A 20,314-nucleotide genomic window follows, 5' to 3' on the forward strand; every position below is an offset into this window, starting at 1 on the left:
CATTGCTGGCGGTAGATGGGGCGCGTTACGTGAGAATGATGATATGAAAGAGGCGCAAAGCATATGGTAGCAGGAGATGTTGTGAGGGAGAAATGAAAGTAAGTGGATTGCGAAGCAGCCGTTCGCAACATAACAGTGGTGGTTGCTGATCAAAGGGGCCCCACTTTGTGGGGGACATCTATGATCGGCCGCTTACTTGACGCAATAATGGCAACGCCGCGACTCTCATCAGCCTACAACCTACCTCGTTGCCGCACAGCGCTATTGCCTGCAGTCAGCGTGTGAGAGAGGGGAGAGGGGAGAGCATACATGCCGTCCACGTCCACGAGACCACCGACAGCGAAGAGCAAGGGAGCTTGGGAGGGGTGCATCGACACGAAAGAGCTATCCGGCCTGGCAGAACACCACCATGGACGCCATACAGCTCTGCCGCGCCGCCTACTTGGGCGCTGCAGCGTCGGTGAGCACGCACGGAGAAGCAGGTGTAGAACAGTCTATCGAGGCTGATGCACGGTAGGTCTTGGTGGTCTTCGCTGTTCCTGCCACTCGCTCAAGGTTTCTTGATTATGGGCCCCGTAATGCGAAGAGCGCGAAGCATGGAAGAGATAAGCCCACAACGAAGAACGAAGACAGCATCGCTGTTAGAATGCTAGACACCATAGCAACCCTCCGCGTCCCCCACAGCTGGTTCGCATCCTTCTACGCCATTTCCGCAATCCTCTCTCTGTATTGGGCAGCAGAACTGCTTGTCAAGGGACCAGCCTTTCGAGCTATCGCACAACTTGTGCCTAATGGATCACGGTCGATGAGCTTTCGACAGGTGATGGTAGTCTGGACGATGATGCTCGCGCAGGGCAGTAGGAGGCTGTACGAGTGCATGGTCGTAGCGAAGCCTTCGTCATCTGAGATGTGGGTTGGACATTGGGCGTTGGGCATGTTCTTCTATGTAGCGATCAGTGTAGCGGTTTGGATCGAGGGGAGTTGTGAGTATGAAGACGGTCTCGAGGCCGGGAGATTCGCTGATTGTTGTACAGTGAACATGCTCATCCACATCCCAACGGCAAAGGATTTCGCCATAGATCCTCCGTCGATACGCACCTTCATCGGACTAATACTGTTCATTCTAGCATCTGGTCTCCAGCACGATTGTCATGCATACCTCGCAGCGTTGAAGGACAAGAAGATGGACTCCATCAATGACAAGACAGGGTATCGAGTACCTGAACACCCGGCCTGGAACATATCCCTCACACCGCACTACTTCGCCGAATGCCTGATTTATCTCGCCCTGGCCATCACGGCTGCGCCACAGGGAGATTGGCTGAACTGGACTTTGGTCAGTGCACTGGCCTTCGTTGCCGTCAATTTAGGAGTGACGGCGTATGGTACGAAGCAATGGTATGAGCGGAAGTTCGGCGTTGTAGCTGTGAAGGGGAAGGCAAGAATGATACCCTTCGTCTTCTGAACCCTGGCTATAGGAGTTCACGAGTTCAGTGGTCGTCATTGTGCATCTACACCATCTCAACATGGTTATCTCCCTGCTGTACAAGGGCCTCGAAGCTCAATACACGACGGCGTCTTATCCGATCACGTCCGGACGTAGCTCTATGCGCGCCATGCTCTCGCCCTTTCCAAGGCTGCGAGTAGGCGAGGGCAACTCCGCCTGGATGACCAGGGTCGGAATGGTGCGAATCTTTAGCGTCTTCATATCCTAGAGAAAGACTTCAAGGTTCAACTCCAGAGCTGATGTCGGGAATGGTAGTTCGAAACGCTTGAGTACTTTCGGATGAAGGATGCCGAACGTGCCGATACGTGTGGGCTTGCCTGCGAGTTGGAGGTAGATGGCTGCAGAGTGGCCTGCGAGGTAGGTTGGGTCTGAAACAGATGTTAGCCGGCGGAGGGAGTGTACAGCGAGTGCCGTTAAACTTACCATCAACTTCCTCAATGAAGTATCCCTGCAGCTTGTCGTTCTTCATACCGTCTTCTCGTGTGATGAAAGTCGACCTCAACATAAGCATGACACGATCTAATAGGCCATGTACTTGCTCAAAGCCGCTCGTCTTGCCATACCATGCCGCAGCGAAATGCCTCTCATTCCTGCTTCTCCGCTCGAGCTTGTCGTCCTTGAAGCACACGTCAGCTACTTCAAAGATCTTCATCGGCACGGCATGTTTCCTGTTCTCTCGGATGGTCTTCAGGAGACCTGGCACGAGTGATGTTCGAACAATTTGATACTCTGCAGTCTTTGGATTCTCCAGCTGTACGGCATTGCCGCCCTCCTTAGCAAATGGATGGTTTAGCCAGTCGTAGTTCTCGTCTTTACTGCAAAGAATTAGTGGCATGACTTCGCTCCAGCCCGCCATTGCTGCTTCGAGCCGCACGATGTCGGCGAGCTTGTTGATGGGTAGTCCAGCTGCGACTGAACTGTTCTGGTTGGGAAAGTTACGAGGCAGCTTGTTGAAGCCATATGCGACCGCAGCGTCCTCCATGATATCAGCTTCGTGTAGCACATCAGCACGAGTGACTGGCACATCGACGTCGAGCTTATCAGGATCCGACTCTGAAGGCTTGACATAATGGCACATCTTCGCGAGCTTCTCCGACCATTCTTCCCGCGACAAATCGAGCCCGCATACTGAGTTGATGAAGTTGGTAGAAGCCTTGAACGGAACTGGCTTCAGGTTAGGAGTTTGCCGTGTCTGCTTGTTGTGTTCCGATACAATGTTGACAGGCTCGATGGTGAATGGCTTCTCACAATACGTGGAGAACATGGCCACCAGAATGTGGTTGACAATCTCGACTTTCGTCTTGTCAGTCGCCGTGATGTCAATGAAGACATTCTTCGTGTCGAGGGTGATCTTCGAGTGGTTGCTGTTGATTATGGGTGGCATGGAGAGTATTGTGCGGTTCTTGTCGTAGATGATTGGATATAAGTCGTTCTTGCGCTGTTCAGGATCCTTGCTTCGAATGATGGGCAGGAATTTGGAAAGATGCTTGTCCTTCTCGAAGAACTCCATCATCTCATCTGCCCTCATCGACTTGGTCTGGTTGAGAGGTGCAAAGTTGATCTGGTCGGGAGCAAGTGCCTCGTAGGAGAATGGTCCCTCGAGAGTGTCCAAGTCATGGGTACCAATGGCGACTAATGTTCGATTGCGAGCAAGGTTGGAGTGAAGCTTGTCCTGCAGGGCGATGAAAGACTCGTACCGCTCCTTGGTGAACTTGATGTTCCTGAGGATAGCACATGAGAAGTATGGTCGGACCTTCTCTGTCGCTGGGTCGACATTGACGGTGAGAATCTCGCCATTGGCGGGGGGCACGAGGGCGTATTTGGGCATCTGTTGTTGACCAAGGTAGACCTTGAGATTCATGGCAATGCCCTCGAAGCAGAGCATGTCATATCTGTTCGCGGGGATCTCGATCTTGAGCTGTGGCCTCTCCTGCACGCCATCCACCACTGGTCGCTTCTGGTCGGTGGTGTCCTCGTCGAGCTCAATGCCGAAGTCGAAGCATAGTTGGTCGAACTCTTCCGTTGTGTACTCTCTACCCAATGCCTCGTAGAGATGAGCCTTGTCTACTGCGATTGTAGGCATCTTGTCTTGACGAATGCGCCGTGCCTGGCACGCCGTTCACTGCCTGCTTCTCTCCACCCAAAGACTTTATGTCTGCCTCCTCGTCGTGGTTGGTCGTACGCTGTTCGTGATGCGTCGTGGGTCGCGCTTGCTTGAAATGCACGGCTATGGGTCGTGACTGCTGAAGATTTGCTCCGCGGTGGTTTGGGAGGGAAGTGTTCAGTGGTCTTGTTACAGTCATCCAGAGCCAGCTGGAGGCTGAACTTCTTTGGAGGTGTGGCTGAAGGTGTGGCTGCCCAAAGCTCGCCCCACGCAACACAGATTCTCCACGGGCAGGGCACAACATCATCGCAGACCATCGCCCAAGCGACATTGTACGAACACTCCCACGCCAGCAGAGACACCACCCACAACACCTTCCACAACACGAACAATCTCACTCAGGTAGGTGCGACCCCTCACATGCGAGCACTCGCGGGCGGAGCAGCAGTATTGGCAGCGTGACTTGGTCGTGGTGGTTCCTGCAGCAGGCACACGGCCGCGAACCTTGTCTGCACCCAAGGTCCATGTCAGGTCCTGCAAACATCCTCCGCGACCACATTCGAGTCTGCGATGTCGCATATAGCGTAGCGTACTGATCCGAGCAGCGCGCGTCCACCCACCACCCACGACTCACGACACTCGAGCGGCTGCCCCCGACATCTGGCACACGGCGACCTTGCGACCACCACAGACGATTTGCATACAAAGGCCTGCAGCCAGGCCATCCGTTCCTTACCTACCACATACCGCCGAGTAATCCTCCAACATGGAAGAGCAAGGCCAGAACGACGAGCTGTATCCCATTGCGGTCCTCATAGATGAGCTCAAGGTATGACGTTGCTGCTGCCAATACCCTGGCACTCCTCGCTTGGGACGACGGTATCCATGCTAACACTCGTGCAAGCACGACGATGTACTGCTACGATTGAATGCCATCCGCAGACTGTCCACCATCGCGCTAGCGCTCGGCCCGGAGCGAACGAGAGACGAATTGATACCCTTCCTTGATGGTACGGCGCATCTGTCCAAATAATTGCACGTATACCTAAAATGCTAACGGCATTGTAGAGTCTGTTGAGGATGAAGACGAGGTGCTGACCGCCCTGGGAGACGAGCTTGGCAACTTCGTCGAGTACGTTGGAGGCCCAGAGCATGGGCACGTGCTCCTTTCCCCCTTGGAGAATCTCGCAACAATAGAGGAGCCACTCGTGCGCGATAAGGTAACCGACACTGGCACACGATTCGCAAAGGACTAGCTAACACAGTCAGGCCGTTGAATCATTGAACAAGATTTGCGACCAGCTCTCCCAACAGCAGGTTGAGCAGTACTTCATCCCCCTCACCATCCGCCTCTCGAAAGCCGACTGGTTCACATCCAAGATCTCCGCCACTGGTCTTTACAACACGCCATACACCCATGCCACAGCACAGTCGCAGGAAGGCCTGAGACAACAATTCGCGCAGCTCGTGCACGATGACACACCCATGGTCCGCAGACAGGCGGCTAACAACCTTGCCAAGTTTGTCAAGAGCATGCCGGCAGCGGTCGTCATCGAGGACATGATTCCGTTGTTCCAGCATTTGGCACAGGATGATCAAGACAGCGTGCGACTATTGACTGTTGAGGTGTTGATTGCCATTGCAGAGGCAGTACCGAAGGAGCAGCAGACCAGCCACGCCGTGCTTCTGACAGCATTGCGAAGTCTGTTCGAGGACAAAAGCTGGAGAGTCAGATATATGGTGGCCGACCGATTCGAGAAGATTGCGAAGGCAGTCGACGAGGAGGTCATTGCAAGAGATCTGGTACCAGCTTTCGTCAAGCTTCTGAAAGACACCGAGGCCGAAGTCAGGAGCGCAATTGCTGGTCAAATACCGGGCTTCTGTCAGCTTGTGGACCGACAGGCACTTCTCCGCGACATCATGCCAGCCATCGAAGATCTCGTATCCGACTCTTCTCAGCATGTACGCGCAGCCTTCGGCAACCAGATCAGCGGCCTGGCGCCCATCCTCGGGAAGCAGGAGACCACCGAACATCTCCTCCCAATGCTGCTGCAAATGCTCAAGGACGACTTCCCTGACGTTAGACTGAACATCATCTCGAAGCTCGAGCAGGTGAACAATGTTATTGGCATTGAGCTCCTGTCGCAGTCCCTTCTTCCTGCCATCGTGCAGCTCGCGGAAGACAAGCAGTGGCGCGTCCGACTGGCCATCATCCAGTATGTACCACTGCTCGCGTCGCAGCTTGGCGTGAAGTTCTTCGATGAGAAGCTCAGCAGTCTCTGCATGTCCTGGCTCGGCGATACTGTCTTCAGCATCCGCGAGGCAAGCACACAGAACCTCAAGAAGCTCACCGAGGTCTTCGGCGTAGAGTGGGCCAGCGAGGCGATAGTGCCAAAGGTTGCTGCAATGGCTGAGCACCCCAATTACCTCTACCGCATGACGACATGCTTCGCAGTGTCCGTAAGTCAATACTGTGAAGATTCATGAAGTTGCCCTTTGCTGACTATCATATAGATTCTCGCGCCTGCACTTTCTTTGCCAGTCCTGGCGCAATCTGTGTTGCCAATTCTGAACCAACTCGTCGCAGATCCCATTCCCAACATCCGCTTCAACGTGGCAAAGTCGTACGCTGTCCTCATCGACATCCTGAAACGGCTGCCAGACGATCAGAACACCACAATCGTCGAGCTGGAGAAGAAGGGCTCGACAAATTTCCCTGGCAGCGAGCGCGGCGCACAACTCATCAGAGAAGAGGTCATTCCCCCACTCGAGAAGCTGATGCAGGACGACGATGTGGATGTGAGGTACTTCGCAACTACGGCCAACAAGGCCTGGACTGACACAGAAAACGCCATGGAGACTTAGGGAGTCAAATCCATGGAATCTGTTACGTCGGGCATTCAATAGAGGGGACGAGGTATGGGGAGCACCGCATTGAGCACGGTATGTGTGACGAGGAATCAGCGCTAGGAGATCAGAGAGGAATTGTTCTTAGCGATGATAATGAGCATTGTGGCCCTGGCTTGTGGACGCAACATGCACTTGGGCTCAAAAAAGATACCTAGCAAATGACACTGCTGCATTGAGACACGCGCTCAGGAATCACCAGTAAGTGATGTCCGGGAGACAAATTGCTGCGAAGGCAATTATTGATTGCACAAGAAGGACCTTGATACCCCACCTGCCTCCGTCACATGCAAAACGCGCCTGCTGATAGGACTCAACATCTCGGATTGCAACTTCCACTTCACATCGTTTGCACAACGACGGCGCCTGCACCACGTCTTCAATGCCACCATGCCCAGCTATGGCGGTATCACGGTCTTGTTGCAGACACAATACGATGCCCTCCCGATACCAGAATACGCGCCGCCGCCACAGACTACATCGCCTTCAGTATCGGACACGCGACCCTCCGGCTACATTCAGACTGCCGCTAGTCTGAGCTCGTCGCATGGCTCTACTACTCGCCCTGGGATACTGCGCGCACCGCATACACCGTGCGCTTCATCCAATGCCAGTATCACATCTGGAACGTCGACTGTCGCGTCGCCAGCGGACCGTAATGCTTCTAGAACAAGCTTACTATCTCGCTCTTCAACCCTCCGCTCCTTGTGCTCGGGGCCATCGATCGTAACAGAGACACTATCACAGGAGCCGTCAGTCGAATCCTTCGTGCCGATCTACTATGGAGCGCAGTTCTGGATACATTACGACTGCCTGATGGCGCAACATCGCGATGAAAGACTCTTCGAAGACGAACAGCACGACGAGGTGAAGTACTATTACTTCAAGGTGTTCATCGGTGGCAGGTGCGTCTCGAGCTGGGGTGTGGGTGGAAAGGATGGCTGGCGCGGCAAGGTATCATTTGGCATCTTCAATGGCGGCACAGACTTTGAGGGTAATGACACCGTGGAGAGAAAAGCATTCTTCTTCCCAAGGAAGCACAGGGGTTGCCGAGACGTACATGGTGGGCAATTCGACATCAGGGTGTACCGGAGCAAGGCGAGGAAGCGCGAGCCTTTGACGCTGCCGAAGTATGAAGACAAAGCAAGTAAAGGTGGCGGTTTCGAGTGAGTATCAGCGGGAACAGGCTCGGTGAGTCTAAATACTGACGTCCTGTTAGCGTGCTCGATGCCGGCCGTGTCAGGAGAAGTGATCCAAAGCGCATGTACACCTACGCGCTAATCGATCCTATCGACGAGCCATATGCAACGTTCAGATACCACTTGCGTAGCATCGGTCAGTATTCCCTCGTCAATCGCGCAGCGTACCCGCACTGACAATAGACAGCTCAACTCACCGACATGGGTATCGATCTGGGCGCCTACAAAGCAAGCTTCTACGCTTCTTCACCACCACAAAGCCCAAGATCGCTGTCACCCGTGAGCTCTCCACAGCTGTCGTCGCCGGCGCCAGCAATAGCTCGAGATGAGTTGAGCAGCTACCGCCTTTCCTTCCCGCCACGTATGCAGCTCACGGCCAGCACATCAAGCTGCAGTCGTGGATCGCCGATCAAGCGCAATGCCTTTCACGGCGCAGAGCTTCAACGCCATGACTACGAGAACGTGATGCACCGTCCAAGCGAAGACGAAGCTCCTCAAAGTCTGGACGAAGCGCTCGAGAGGTTCGACAGATTGAGCATGTTGGATCAGTTTATGAAGGTCAATGATCTTCGTGACCCAGCAGTGGGCCATCAGCGCTTCGACAGCATGGACATGGTAGATCAGAACCTTTACGGGACTTTGCCAGCGGCCGACATACCGGACTGGGTCATGAGTAAGCCACTACCTGCACCACCTGATAACGTGGCTCCTATCGAAGGACAAGCAGCAGGGCAGAACAAAGTGGGAGCTCTGGCGTCGCTAAGAGGCTTCATGGGTTCAAGATCGAAGAGAGTTTAGCTTTTGAGAGATACCAAACGTGTCACCTCAGGGATCGTGTTGGAAGGCTGAGGATCAACCGAATGTAATACCATCCCCTCACAAAGCCTCATTGACGAACACGCCTGCCATACCCATCCCCGTGCCCAGACACATACTCGTCAACAACACCTTCTTCTTCGTCCTCCTACACTCACTCAGCCCCGTCACAATCTGTCTTACACCCGTCATGCCAAAAGGATGTCCCAGCGCTATCGCTCCTCCGCGAGGGTTCATCTTGCTCCAGTCGACCTCTAGCTTATCGCGACAGTACACTGCCATACTTGCGAAAGCCTCATTAATCTCGACAACATCGACGTCTTTGTGCAGGTCGAGACCAAGACGGGAGAGGAGTTTGGGAATCACAATCGATGGCCCTATTCCCATGATTCGAGGTGCCAGGCCGGCGATCGAGGTGGCGACGTATTTGCCAAGGATCGGTTGACCTAGTTCCAGTGCCTTTGAGCGGCGCATGAGGACAAGGGCAGCGGCGCCATCTGTGATTTGCGAGGAGTTGCCGGGTGTGGACTTTCCGTCTTTGGTGAAGGAGGGTTTGAGCTTGTTGATGTTTTCGAAGGTTGTGCCCCAGCGGACTTCGTCTTGGGAGATGAGGAGGTCTTGGCCGTCCTTTTTGACGGTTATAGGGACGAGTTCGTCGTTGAAGAGGCCGGCCTTCTGGGCTGCTTCGGCGCGTTTGTAGGATTCTACTGCGTAGCGATCCTGCTCATCACGGGTAATGTTGAAGTCTGAGGCAACATTTTCCGAAGTAATGCCCATAGGGAGCATGCAGTCTTCGGCTTCACGGTCTTTCATGATGTTGTCAGCGAACGCGCGGGGGAGGCGTTGGTTGCCTTCGCTGAGGGATTCGGCGCCGATGGCGATGCCTGGTGTCGTGTTAGTGCACGAAAGTGGTGGAAGAGAGATGGATCGGGGCGATGACTTACCGACGTCGATCATGCCGCTTGCTATCTCGTTGGCGATGTGGCAAGTTGCTGTCAAGCCGGAGGAGCAGAAGCGGGAGGAGCTTGATGCCGCTGTTGTGTTTGGAAAGCCAGCAGCTAAGGCCGCAGCACGGCAGTAGTGCGCTGCTCTGCCTTCGTTGACCTGATGATGGTCAGTATGGACAGTAGATCGGAGTGGTCGATGATGGCGAGCACTTACATTGCCCAGGCAAATATCGTCTACTTGAGCAGGGTCGATGCCACATTTCGCTCGGACTTGTTCGAGCAGCTTGAAGACCATATCATCCAGCGTCGTATCTTTCATGCCGCCCTTCTTGTACTTGCATAGTGGCGTTCGGATGGCTAAAGTAATCACAACATCGTCGGGATTCTTTTGACATCTGTTGACACAGTAAGTGTCAAGCACCAGCTACAGAGGCTCTGTACTGCTTACATTTGGTCGACTGCGCTTGTCGCTGGGTTAATCTGCGACAGTACGGACTTGAGGCGATCTGTGGTAGTCATCTTTGCTGTAGCTTTTCTCGACACTATGAATGTTGCGTGCAGTAGAGCATACAAAGGCAGCTTGAAGTGAGGTCTTCCTTCGAGCTGAGATAGCCGAGGCTGAGTTGTATACTTCACCAGCCCCCGTCCCAGGGTCATCGAGCTCGGTGAGACGAGTCGATCCTACTGAATCTCATATAGAATTCAGGCAATGGCTCGCCACGGCTGACATGTGAATATGGCATACAGCAGGCTGTACACGTATGCAAGCTACTATCATGCAGACTGTTGTGAGGTCAATGCGACTAGAAGACAAGAAGATGCGTGTCGCCTCTGCCCACAACGCGACACAAACGTCATGTTGCTTCTTGCTGCTGGTCTATCAATCGCTGAGATGCATGCACAAGAGCCAGACCCGCAACAGCAGCGCCTATTGGTGACATGGCCACGATCATGTACCCTTCCCTGGCTTTCCTGCTGATACAGTGGATGACGGTCGCTCTTCGTAGGCTGGTCTTTTGGAAGGGCGCCCTTGACCTTCCTTCTCCCACGCTGACTGAGAGCATATTAACCCGCATCTGTATTTCTGACTCGTCGAGAGTGGGCGAGATGTCAGGAGGTTCCTGAATGTGTGGTCTGTAGTACTGATTTGAGATCAAGACTCGCTCAAGAAGCATTGTCTGACCGCGAGTAGCTCTCGCAGAGGCAGTTGAAGGCATACCGTAGCTGGTTGTCAGTCTTGATGAGAGGATTACATTCGGGTCTGTGATGATAGTTGGGAAGGAGCAGGACGCAAAGACAACGATGAATGTATCACGCGTTCCACTCGTGCCAAGCTAGTCCCAACAGAGTCCGTTATTGAAGATACACCTTCTTTGTTTCGGCCGAGCTGACCCTGCCCCTGCACTTTCCAACACCGACGAGCAACCTTGTCGAGATAACACAGCGCCATCATGAAGCTCTGAAAATTTGTCGTGACGGCGATGTTATCTCGCTGAAAACAACCCACCGCCACGATGTACCGTTTCGCGGACCTCACCCACGAGCAGCAGCTGGAAAGACGAGAACTTTTGGACTGGTACGGCTTCCTAGCCCAGGTGTCTGTTCTAGTGCCTCTCCTAGCATTGCAAATATATAGACTCGTAGGCTGGGCGCAGTCCAGATTGATTGGCAAAGATGATCTGCAGACGCCAAGCTCGCCGTATGTGAAAGCATCGAGGCTGGGCCACGGGCTGAACGTGCCCGGCATAGCAGCGAGATGGAGGAAGTTCCAGTGGTGGTGCGGTGACTCTGTCGAGTATGCTGGGCTGCACATTGGAACGAGAGGAGAAATACTGGGAGCTGGCATCTGGACGCTTTGGCTAGTGGTTTTGTCGTTCTTGCAGACTGGGGATGGTGAGCATGGAATCACACCTGCGAAAGCTAGAGACATTCAAGCTAAGTACAATGTATAGACTATCTCCACCTCACGAAACGTCTGGGAGCAGTTGGAGCATCTCAGCTGCCCTTCCATTATCTATTGTCCCTAAAGTCGCCCTACTCTCCACTTCAGCTGCTGACCAGACGTTCTCATGAAAGTCTCATAGCACTGCATCAGCTTCTTGGACGAATCATCACGGCGCTGTTCTACGCTCACGTGGCTCTCTATCTCAACTTCTATATTCAGTCGAATCTCCTCCTGGCCAAGGTTACGCAGTTCTACATCATTTGCGGCATCTTTGGAATCCTTGCCTTCACGGCCATTGGCACAACAGCCCTAAAGCCACTTCGAGACTGGAGCTATCGGGTGTTCTACATCGTTCACGTCGTCCTCGCTACACTTGTGCTTCCTGCACTGTACTTTCATGTGAATCATGTCCGGGTCTACGTCTACGAGACGTTGCTCGTGTACGGCCTTCACATCGTCCTTCGTGCGGTGACGACGAAAACGCACACTGGATCCGTCAAGACAATTCAAGATGCCAACCTCATCGAGATCAACATACCTGTCAGCGGAAAAGTAGCACATAGATGGCAGACCGGCCAACACGCCTACCTGTCCCTGGCAGGCAACCCCTTCCTCCGCACCTTCAAGAGTAACCCCTTCACGGTGAGCTCCATGCCGTCCATCGACGGGAATCTGCGGTTTGTAGCTCGCATTCTGGACGGTAATACGGCAAAACTCGCCTCCAACCCTAAGACCTCGCAACAAATCACAACCGAAGGTCCCTATGGTCTCGCATCACACCCCGAAAGACTCCTCCAATATGACCGAATCCTCGTCTTAGCCGGCGGCGTCGGCGCAACTTTCATCGTTCCGCTCTACCGCCAGCTTCTCTCAGACCTCAGCCCAAGCAAGGGCAGCCACAGACGTCAGCGTGTCACTTTCATCTGGACTGCTCGATCTATGGCAGAAGTCTCCTGGGCTCTGCCGCAAGATGTGAAGGAGCGGGAAGGCTTCGTGGAGAGGTTGCAGGTGCATCTCACGAAAGACGTCAGCGCTGCAACTCCGAGCTCTGGTGGAACTTTTGCTGTAGGCGAAGAGGAGGATGAGCAGGGGCCGGTAGGCGAGGGTGAGGATGGAATCGAGTTGGAGGAGCAGCAGAATTTGTTGGGGAGGGATGGAGGTGAGGCGAAGGAAGAAAGTGGGCTTGTTGTACATGCAGGAAGGCCGGATTTGAGGAGGGTTGTGGAGCAGATGTTTACGCATAGTAGTGGTGAGAATATTGCTGTTGTGGTTTGTGGGCCGAGAGGTTTGGGGAAAGCATTGAGGAGGGAGGTGGGCAGATTTGTGAGACGGGGGAGGGATGTTTGGCTATGGGACGAGAGTTTTTCAACGTAGATGTCATCTATGCTGTGGGAAAGTAGGTATGAAATGCTGACCTACATGTACGATGTTTCTCCAGATGATGTCCGTGATGTCAAGACTGCAACACGACATGCTCTCCTACGTTTCTGTTGCCTACTTCGTTGAGTTCGGCCGTGGAATTCTCGGATTTCGTGCTTCGTGCTGCTGCATCAACTTTCGGTGTTGTGAGCACATTGAGGCACCAATGTATGCGGAGCATCGTTGACCGAGCTGATGTGCTGTTATCGACACTGCCACAGCACAGTCATCAGTACGACGGAAACGTTCCATATTCGTGTGCGCCCGGGACCAAGATTTCCCGCAATCGTCACGGCACTGTCGGAAGTTGTTATCAATATTTGCGGTGTCTTGGTCATTGTGGAGGCAGTCGTTGGCTATCCGAGACAACGAACAAGGACAAGCTGTGGTGGTGGCTTCGTACAGGAGCGCCGAGGTGCCCACAAGCTGTGCCTCGCTAGAAGTACATGGCGCTTTGGACGAGTCAGTGCAGCACGTTGTACCACCACTGGAGTCTGGGCCAGGAACACGATGAGAGCGCCCGAAGGTACCAGGAGCCGATGCAGATGGCACACGTGAAGCAGTGGTCGATATTCAGTCCTCGGCGCAGTGGATGCTTGGAATACACGTGCCACCTGTTCGATGTTCTGGAGGCAGTGAGCCGGGTTTCTGCCCGTCTCTCTCCGGCTTCGGTCCTGTAATGTATCTTGTACAGTACACACAGCAGTACCTCCGCCGTGGGATGCATCGCGAAGGAGGGGCAGCTCCAGCTACATATTCTATGTACTGGGCCCGGCCAAGCGCCGCGATACTGTTTGATAGGAAATACGCTGCAGCTGTGGACTGGTCACTGCCCTATTGGGAGCTTGAATCAGCCGTCGCTGATAAGAGGCTGATGGAGGCGAGATTAGGAGCGTTGCTGCGGAATTCGATGTGGGAGACCCGTGACGACTGTGCGACGCGACGATGCGGCGCTCGATGATGATAGTGATGATGATGATGATGACAAGAAACAGGCGGCGACGACATCGCATCCACGTCTACAGTGCAGTACCAAGAAGCTGGCAAACATGCGGCCGTGAGTGAGACTAGCAGATGACGAAGTCGGAACAGCCACCGAATGACCACGTTGAGCAATACATTATACATGTAGTTGCCACCAGTGATGTTGGAGAAGCGCGCAAACGTGCACCATCTGCTGCAGCCTGCAGGACATGTATGATGTATCCGATCCATGCCGCAGCCCGCAACCTTTGTGCGCTCGATCACCTGCCGTTAGAACTATGCAGCCAATCTCATGCGTGTGTCGCAACTTGCAGGCGCGATGAGACACAACGCCTCGACGCTCCTCCTGTTTCCACCTTTCGTTTCCACTCGCACAGCACAATAAAGAAATCACATCAACCACCACACGCAGCTTCGTCCCCTCTTTCTCCCTGACCAACAGCAAACGCTCCGTTGATCAGGCCACCGCCACCACCACCAACCATACCTGCTCGCTCAGCCCGCTCCGTTGCATATCGCATCCAGCTTTCCGCTTTCGGCCCAGCTATCAAGCAGGTCGACTACCAGCACCACGCGTCTGCAACCGCCAGAGGCCCTCTTGCACCGTCAAGTGAGTCGCATAGCCCCTACAAACACGTCTACAGCCTTTCTGCCGCCTGCCGCCTGCCGCCGCGGCCTCGTTGCGCAACAACACGTCGGACATCAACACTGACTCACCCGCGCCCACAGGAGAGCTCTCCCGAAACCAACACCGACTCCATGGCTCAGGTGTCCTCCATCGCGATGGCTCTGGCCTCGCAGTCCTCCTCGCGCGCCATCCCGAAGACGCGCCCTGCGGGAGACCACTCCGGCACTGCCAGCTACGAAAGGGCTGCCAGCGCATTGCTGACGCCTCCCAACTCCATCTCGCCGGAACTGGCCGCCTGGCCGAACCATGCCAGTGCCATGTCACCACCGCTCATGGACATCACGGAAGAGATGGATTTGGAGGATCGACACGACTCTCCGAACGATGACATCCAACAAGGCGGCATGCCGCTGAGCAAAGGCGCCTTGTCCAACCTCGACGATGCAGTCACCATTACCCCGAGCATGCTCGCCAAGCATCACCTTCCAGGTATCATGCTGGGTAACGGACCTCGACCCATCCGCTATGTGATGGGTGAGCTGTGCCAGACCGTGCCCGGCTTCTCTCGCATCCCACCGGCCAAGGCACGTCGCATCGTCGTGGCTGCCCTCGAAAGCCGATCGGGAGGTGGACTTGACGGGAACGTCGAGTTCTGCAAGACCGGCTGGGGTCGATGGGATGCACATATCAAGGGATCGTCGCGCGACTCCGCCGTCGGCTCCTTCAACGACGGCCACCTATCGCCACCGCGAAGCGAGCGCAGCTATGCCGTCTCTCATACCGATTCAGGAGTCAACATGCCTGCTGTACACATGCACGGCAAGCATCGAGAGCACTACTATGGTGGCAGCTGGACCGAACATGGTCTTCGAGAGGAGGACGAACTCGATATGGACGACATGGACCCACTCGAGGAGGCGGCTGATAAGATGTCTCTCGACGGAGAGTCTGACTCCGATTCGTTGGACGATGAGACCGACGACGAGGACTGGGCTGCTGTTGGCGTCGATGCGTTGCGGGAGGCTTCACTGCCCACTTCCAACGCTCCACAACTGCCAGTCCGTGCCGTCAGCATTCCCTACAACGGTCGCTTTGCTCAGAAGAGCTGGCAACGCCGACCATCGAACAACAACTTCAACAGCCACTCTTCACAATCTACTTCACTGCCTTATGGCAGCGGCTTCAACACCATCACTCCGGCTATGCAGACTCCGGAGGAACACGAAGCCATCGCAGCTCTCATCAAGATGGGCAGCATGTGAGCGTCTACTCACCGGCGTTACGGATAACACGACATCACCACACCTCTCTACCTCTTGTTTATGAACGGCAGCTGGGCACCAGTCTTCTCACTCAAGTGCTGATGGAAGAACCTGGACTGACATGGGTGGCTGTTCTCTATCTCTCTTACCTCTCTCTTCACCGTTTTCGCTTACTGGATACCCCGAATTGTGTTTTTATTTGCGACATCTCTGGGAACACGGAACTGGACGACACTGGGCACCAGCCTCGATCAAGTGCTGATCGAAGTCCTGGATTGACATGGGTGCGGCGTTCTCATTTCCACCATCATCATCATCATCATCATCATCATCATCGACATCGTGACGACAATTTCAAACCTTACGAACTACTACGAAAGACATTACTGGCTCATCAGTGGCGACATATCATCACCGAAACGACATCCTACTTCTGAAAGGGTCATCACCGACGAAAGGCGTGACAACGATCCCCACTTTAACACCATCTACTGAGCAAGCTGGAGCTTTGCTGGAGAAATGATGACAATCTTGAGCTCGCGGAACGAAACGCTGGAGCTTTATGGAGCTACTCCTGACTCTCTACTTGCATCTGGATGCTGCGCGCGCATGCTGAAGTTGTGGTAATGGTCGCGAAGGAGGAAGGCTGGAACAACGGCGGACTTCAACACCATTTTCGCTACTGCAGATGAATCTTTTCCTCCTTTTGACCGAAACATTGTGTTGTCACTGGTTTTGTGCACTGCGAGATTCTGTTCCCTCTACTAGACGTCCCATTTACTTGGTCCACGTTGCCTCGGAGGCGAGCGAGAAAGATGCACGAAAGAACAAAGGTTGATACTTAGCTGTACTTACATTGCAATTATCGCCGAGTAAGCTTATCAGTGCATCCCTCGCCTTTGTCCTTCCCTCCCGTGTTGTTTGCTGTAAATGCTTGCTGCAAGCAATGCGTTCCTGCCTGCCTTGATCGCATTGCTGTACGCGCGGCCAAGACAGGCACGTGCCCTGGAATCCCTGTCGTGGGCGAGTCGAGAACCAAGCTTTACCACGGAGACGGCATCGAGACAGGCTGGCAGTGATTGAGCGACGGGCATCGATATGCAGCACCTCGAGCTGCACAGGACGCGCGAAGAAAGAATCATGAACTTCCTCAGATCGGCCACGAAGACCGGTGGCTATCATGACAGCCCCGATCAACATACTTTCCGTGACCCAGGCCGAAGATGTATCGTATTGTGAGACCACCGACTTTGTCGCTGCACGTGCGTAGATGTACGACAGGAGCATAAATGTCTATCTTGTAGAACTTGGCGCCTTCTGAGGTTTGGCCAAGACCTGCACAAGCGCTGTGGGGAATATATGCTGTTCGTCTCGGCAGAATCGACAATTCGCGACATTAACCACGACTGATGGCTGCTGATCATGAGATCTCAACATCGACTGGCCGGGATCAACATTACTGACTGATGGCAGGCAACGATGGGCATGCCCATCAGGCGTAGCTTTTCCGCAAGACACCTACCACCATCACAAAGAGTCTCTTCTGAGGAAGAGAAGAAGAGAGGATCGCCACAGCCGCCATCAGTTTCATCGCCTTTGAGGACGAGTCCTGTAAGGACGCACAACGCCACATCAGGGGCCGCTTTCAAGACTTCCTCATCCTCGCCAACGAAGGCAGGACCCTCGCTACAACCGACCCAGACCAAATGCCAGGACACGAAGCCGATCATAATAATCGACGACGACAAGCCGAATGATCTGAAGCGAGAACGATGATGGTGAGGGACCACTACAAATCAACTACAGCATTCGAGCAGAGACGGCAGATCACACTAGCACTCCAACGCCGTTTTCATGAGATCACGACCGGCACAATGGCCACCGCCAATGTAATCACGATGTGGAGTAAGAAGTTACGGGAAGCGGTCATTCAAGAGGGCCATAGCCACATTTCTCAAGCATGCTATTCAGGCGATCTGTATCGGCCTTCTTAAGTGCCACAACCCTCCTAACAGACCGCGCCGGGAATCTCGAAGCCCTTCAACATACTGCGCCAACTCTTCGTCTCCAACGTTTTGCGTCCTTACACCTTTTGCATCAAAATCAAGACACACTTGCGCCTCACGCTGTCCTGCAGCTGTGCCGGAGTCGCACTCTCGACGTCCTCGTCTCTGAGCTTCCACCACTTCTTTTCGACCTCTCGGAATGCCACGTTGTGGTCCGTCTTGTCATCTGCCTGGATCATACCGGTCATGCGGTATTTCTGGTCTCCCACCATGGTGGAGATGAGGTTCACGGTGTGTAGTGGTGCCTCTGCATCCTCGCGCTCAAGTGGCACCAGCAAGTAGTCGGGATACTGGATGACGCACGGCTTCACCTCCATTTCGCCTTCGCATGGCTCTCCGTCAGCATCGACTACTGGGCAGATGACTTGACGGAAGTCGTCATACTTGACTGCCTCCTGGATGATGTATCCGGTGGCATTCCGTATCTCGGTCTCATACACATCGCCATCATCTTCGTCGATGGCCAGATCATACTTCTCTGCCGGAACGGTAGCTTTGAGAGCGAAGGACGTCTTCAGCTCCTGGTGCTTGCCGTCGCAATTGTCCTTGTCGCAGTGGCCGAAGAAGTGGGTCTTCATCTTGAACTTCTCGAGGATGAAGTGGTGCTCCCTACCGAGAGCTTCGGTCAGGTTCGTAAGGTATCCGCCGGCATCCTCGTTCTGGTTCTCTTCCAAGACGTCGAGGTACTTGCGGCCATCAAGGGCGGTTTGGAGGTCGACACCCGTCTCTTTAATGCTCTCACGGAACTTCTTGCCCGAGAGAGCGAAGGTAGTCTGCACCATCATCGCAGTGAGCTCGATCTTCTCGCCACTTCTCTCGGCTTCTCGCATCTTCTTGAAGAGTTGGCCGATGTACGGACCAAGAGCAATGGCGGGCTTGACGTACTGGGGATTTTGAACCTGCTCATCGGTGAGCTCCTCCGGGGTGAGAACAGTCTTGACAATCTTATCCTTTGCCTCCTTCAACTTCATGTCAAACATGGACCGCTTCTTGGGTCGGCTGGGGCTGTCGTACTTGAGGAGCTCCTCGGGCTTCAGGTTGAACATCTTTGGTTCCTCGCCTGCGCAGAGCTGCTCGATCTCCTTATCTGTAAATGTGTGGAAAAGGATCTGGAGTGCGGCGTTCTGGGCTGAGACCGAGACTCCGCGCATGTTGTTCAAGCCAATTGGCATCGCAGTAGGTGTGGGCTCCTTGGCCTGTTCTGTGGGCTTGGAGGGAGATGTGGCGACGCGGTATGTCTCATCCTTTTGGATGGACTTCTCTGGTCCCGGCGAGACGGAGGTTCGCTTGGTGCTCACGGAGTCGAGTCGGCTTCGTGGGCTTTCACCGGCTGTCGCGCTCTTCTGCGGGTCTGGTGAGGAGGGCTTGCTCTCCTGCTTCGCACCTTGCTTCGAGGCTGGTGTTGGTGAAGTCTTCTTGACTCCGTACTTGCGCTCGTGGGCGAGCTTCTGGCACGTCTCGCTCTTCTGGTGGCGCTTCTTGTTACTCTTGCTGGATTGGTCGACACCGCAGCGGTCACAGATCCAGCGGGTGCTCTCGGCCATCGCTGCTGGCTTGGAGTTAACGGTCGTCTTCCTTGACGCCTCCTTCTTCACGCGCATGGACTGCTCTCCGCCCTCGTCCGATGACTCTTGTCGAGACTTCTTGGCTGAAGTGTTCTGTGTCGCTGCGCCATCGTTGCGCTTGCGCTTCTTTGGTTGCGTGCTCGAGGTGCCTGAGGATGATGGAGTGGTGGCCGAAGTGTTCGGGCGATTGCTATAGATGTTTGGTACAGATGTGCTGTTGCGGGTGACGGTTGATGGGTCCTTTGCAGACTTCAGAGCACTCGCCATACTGTGTGTCACGGCGCCAGGAACTTGGAACTTGTGTTGTGATGGTTGTGGTGGGGACGGCGGTGGCATGTCCGTCCTCGCCTTTTTGTGGGATGGGTGTGGCTCGGCGTCTCGCTTGTGCTTTATACTTGTAGGCATGTTGTTGCCAGTTTGGAGGGAAGGGCGCGCTATGCCTTTAAAGTCTGATGTGGAAGGCTGGTGAGATGTGTTAGATGGAGAAGCTTCGAGTCGAGGATAGCAAACAGCGACTTACCAGTCTCGAGTGTTCTTGCATGCGCCGCTGGGTAGCAGCTGCGGCTCTCGCTTCACTCGCCATCTTCGCCGAAGGATGTCTCAGATGTGGTGTCGCGGAGGGTCGAGAAGGGGCGTGAGCGATGGACGCGATCGTAGACGTGGTCGGTCTTGGTGTTGTTCGCGAGACAGTCGCTGGTCGTGAAAGGGACTCGGGCGAGATGTCTCGGGTGATGGAAGGAAGTCGAAGTTGTTGAGAAGAGACGGACTCTTATGCAACGAAGTCCGTTGGTCTCGGACAATAGAGATGTATCGCAACAATACAACTTAGTTGACAATACCGAGTTATGATGTTTGACAATGGTAGAAGAGCTTCAAGCTGTAACAATCGTGATCATGAAAAGCGTGGCTTCAGTGAAGCTCGAGCCATCTGCCACATTTACCTTCCATTCACCAATGATGACGTT

General features: G+C 54.2%; 9 protein-coding genes across 9 annotated transcripts; 6 read left to right on the forward strand and 3 right to left on the reverse strand.

Annotated features, from left to right (window-relative positions):
- Positions 1-409: 409 nt before the first annotated feature.
- CLAFUR5_01652 (Polyprenol reductase 2) lies at positions 410-1,465 on the forward strand (the record flags this gene model as incomplete). Its single annotated transcript, XM_047900800.1, has 3 exons — positions 410-460; positions 518-983; positions 1,035-1,465. 3 exons carry the CDS (start codon positions 410-412, stop codon positions 1,463-1,465), a joined length of 948 nt encoding a protein of 315 aa, XP_047757106.1.
- A 246-nt stretch (positions 1,466-1,711) lies between these two features.
- On the reverse strand, positions 1,712-3,590 carry CLAFUR5_01653 (Phenylalanine--tRNA ligase beta subunit; the record flags this gene model as incomplete). The annotated part of the gene is made up of 2 exons (XM_047900801.1): positions 1,712-1,875; positions 1,931-3,590. The coding sequence occupies 2 exons, from the start codon at positions 3,588-3,590 to the stop codon at positions 1,712-1,714; spliced, it is 1,824 nt and encodes a 607-aa protein (XP_047757107.1).
- Positions 3,591-4,377: 787 nt separating this feature from the next.
- CLAFUR5_01654 (Phosphatase PP2A regulatory subunit A) lies at positions 4,378-6,476 on the forward strand (the record flags this gene model as incomplete). The annotated part of the gene is made up of 5 exons (XM_047900802.1): positions 4,378-4,440; positions 4,516-4,621; positions 4,680-4,831; positions 4,881-6,071; positions 6,126-6,476. The coding sequence occupies 5 exons, from the start codon at positions 4,378-4,380 to the stop codon at positions 6,474-6,476; spliced, it is 1,863 nt and encodes a 620-aa protein (XP_047757100.1).
- Positions 6,477-6,908: 432 nt separating this feature from the next.
- CLAFUR5_01655 (uncharacterized protein) lies at positions 6,909-8,515 on the forward strand (the record flags this gene model as incomplete). The annotated part of the gene is made up of 3 exons (XM_047900803.1): positions 6,909-7,684; positions 7,738-7,853; positions 7,905-8,515. The coding sequence occupies 3 exons, from the start codon at positions 6,909-6,911 to the stop codon at positions 8,513-8,515; spliced, it is 1,503 nt and encodes a 500-aa protein (XP_047757101.1).
- A 78-nt stretch (positions 8,516-8,593) lies between these two features.
- On the reverse strand, positions 8,594-9,999 carry CLAFUR5_01656 (3-ketoacyl-CoA thiolase, peroxisomal; the record flags this gene model as incomplete). The annotated part of the gene is made up of 4 exons (XM_047900804.1): positions 8,594-9,417; positions 9,478-9,637; positions 9,695-9,875; positions 9,929-9,999. The coding sequence occupies 4 exons, from the start codon at positions 9,997-9,999 to the stop codon at positions 8,594-8,596; spliced, it is 1,236 nt and encodes a 411-aa protein (XP_047757102.1).
- Positions 10,000-10,994: 995 nt separating this feature from the next.
- Positions 10,995-12,799, forward strand: CLAFUR5_01657 (putative metalloreductase AIM14; the record flags this gene model as incomplete). The annotated part of the gene is made up of 2 exons (XM_047900805.1): positions 10,995-11,373; positions 11,433-12,799. The coding sequence occupies 2 exons, from the start codon at positions 10,995-10,997 to the stop codon at positions 12,797-12,799; spliced, it is 1,746 nt and encodes a 581-aa protein (XP_047757103.1).
- Positions 12,800-14,587: 1,788 nt separating this feature from the next.
- CLAFUR5_01658 (uncharacterized protein) lies at positions 14,588-15,718 on the forward strand (the record flags this gene model as incomplete). Its single annotated transcript, XM_047900806.1, has 1 exon — positions 14,588-15,718. One exon carries the CDS (start codon positions 14,588-14,590, stop codon positions 15,716-15,718), a length of 1,131 nt encoding a protein of 376 aa, XP_047757098.1.
- A 1,479-nt stretch (positions 15,719-17,197) lies between these two features.
- Positions 17,198-17,494, forward strand: CLAFUR5_01659 (uncharacterized protein; the record flags this gene model as incomplete). The annotated part of the gene is made up of 1 exon (XM_047900807.1): positions 17,198-17,494. The coding sequence occupies one exon, from the start codon at positions 17,198-17,200 to the stop codon at positions 17,492-17,494; it is 297 nt and encodes a 98-aa protein (XP_047757099.1).
- Positions 17,495-17,801: 307 nt separating this feature from the next.
- Positions 17,802-19,932, reverse strand: CLAFUR5_01660 (uncharacterized protein; the record flags this gene model as incomplete). The annotated part of the gene is made up of 2 exons (XM_047900808.1): positions 17,802-19,811; positions 19,870-19,932. The coding sequence occupies 2 exons, from the start codon at positions 19,930-19,932 to the stop codon at positions 17,802-17,804; spliced, it is 2,073 nt and encodes a 690-aa protein (XP_047756820.1).
- Between the last annotated feature and the right edge of the window lie 382 nt (positions 19,933-20,314).

The sequence above is a fragment of the Fulvia fulva genome, chromosome 1 (assembly GCF_020509005.1).
Source record: "Fulvia fulva chromosome 1, complete sequence".
Classification (NCBI taxonomy): domain Eukaryota; kingdom Fungi; phylum Ascomycota; class Dothideomycetes; order Mycosphaerellales; family Mycosphaerellaceae; genus Fulvia; species Fulvia fulva.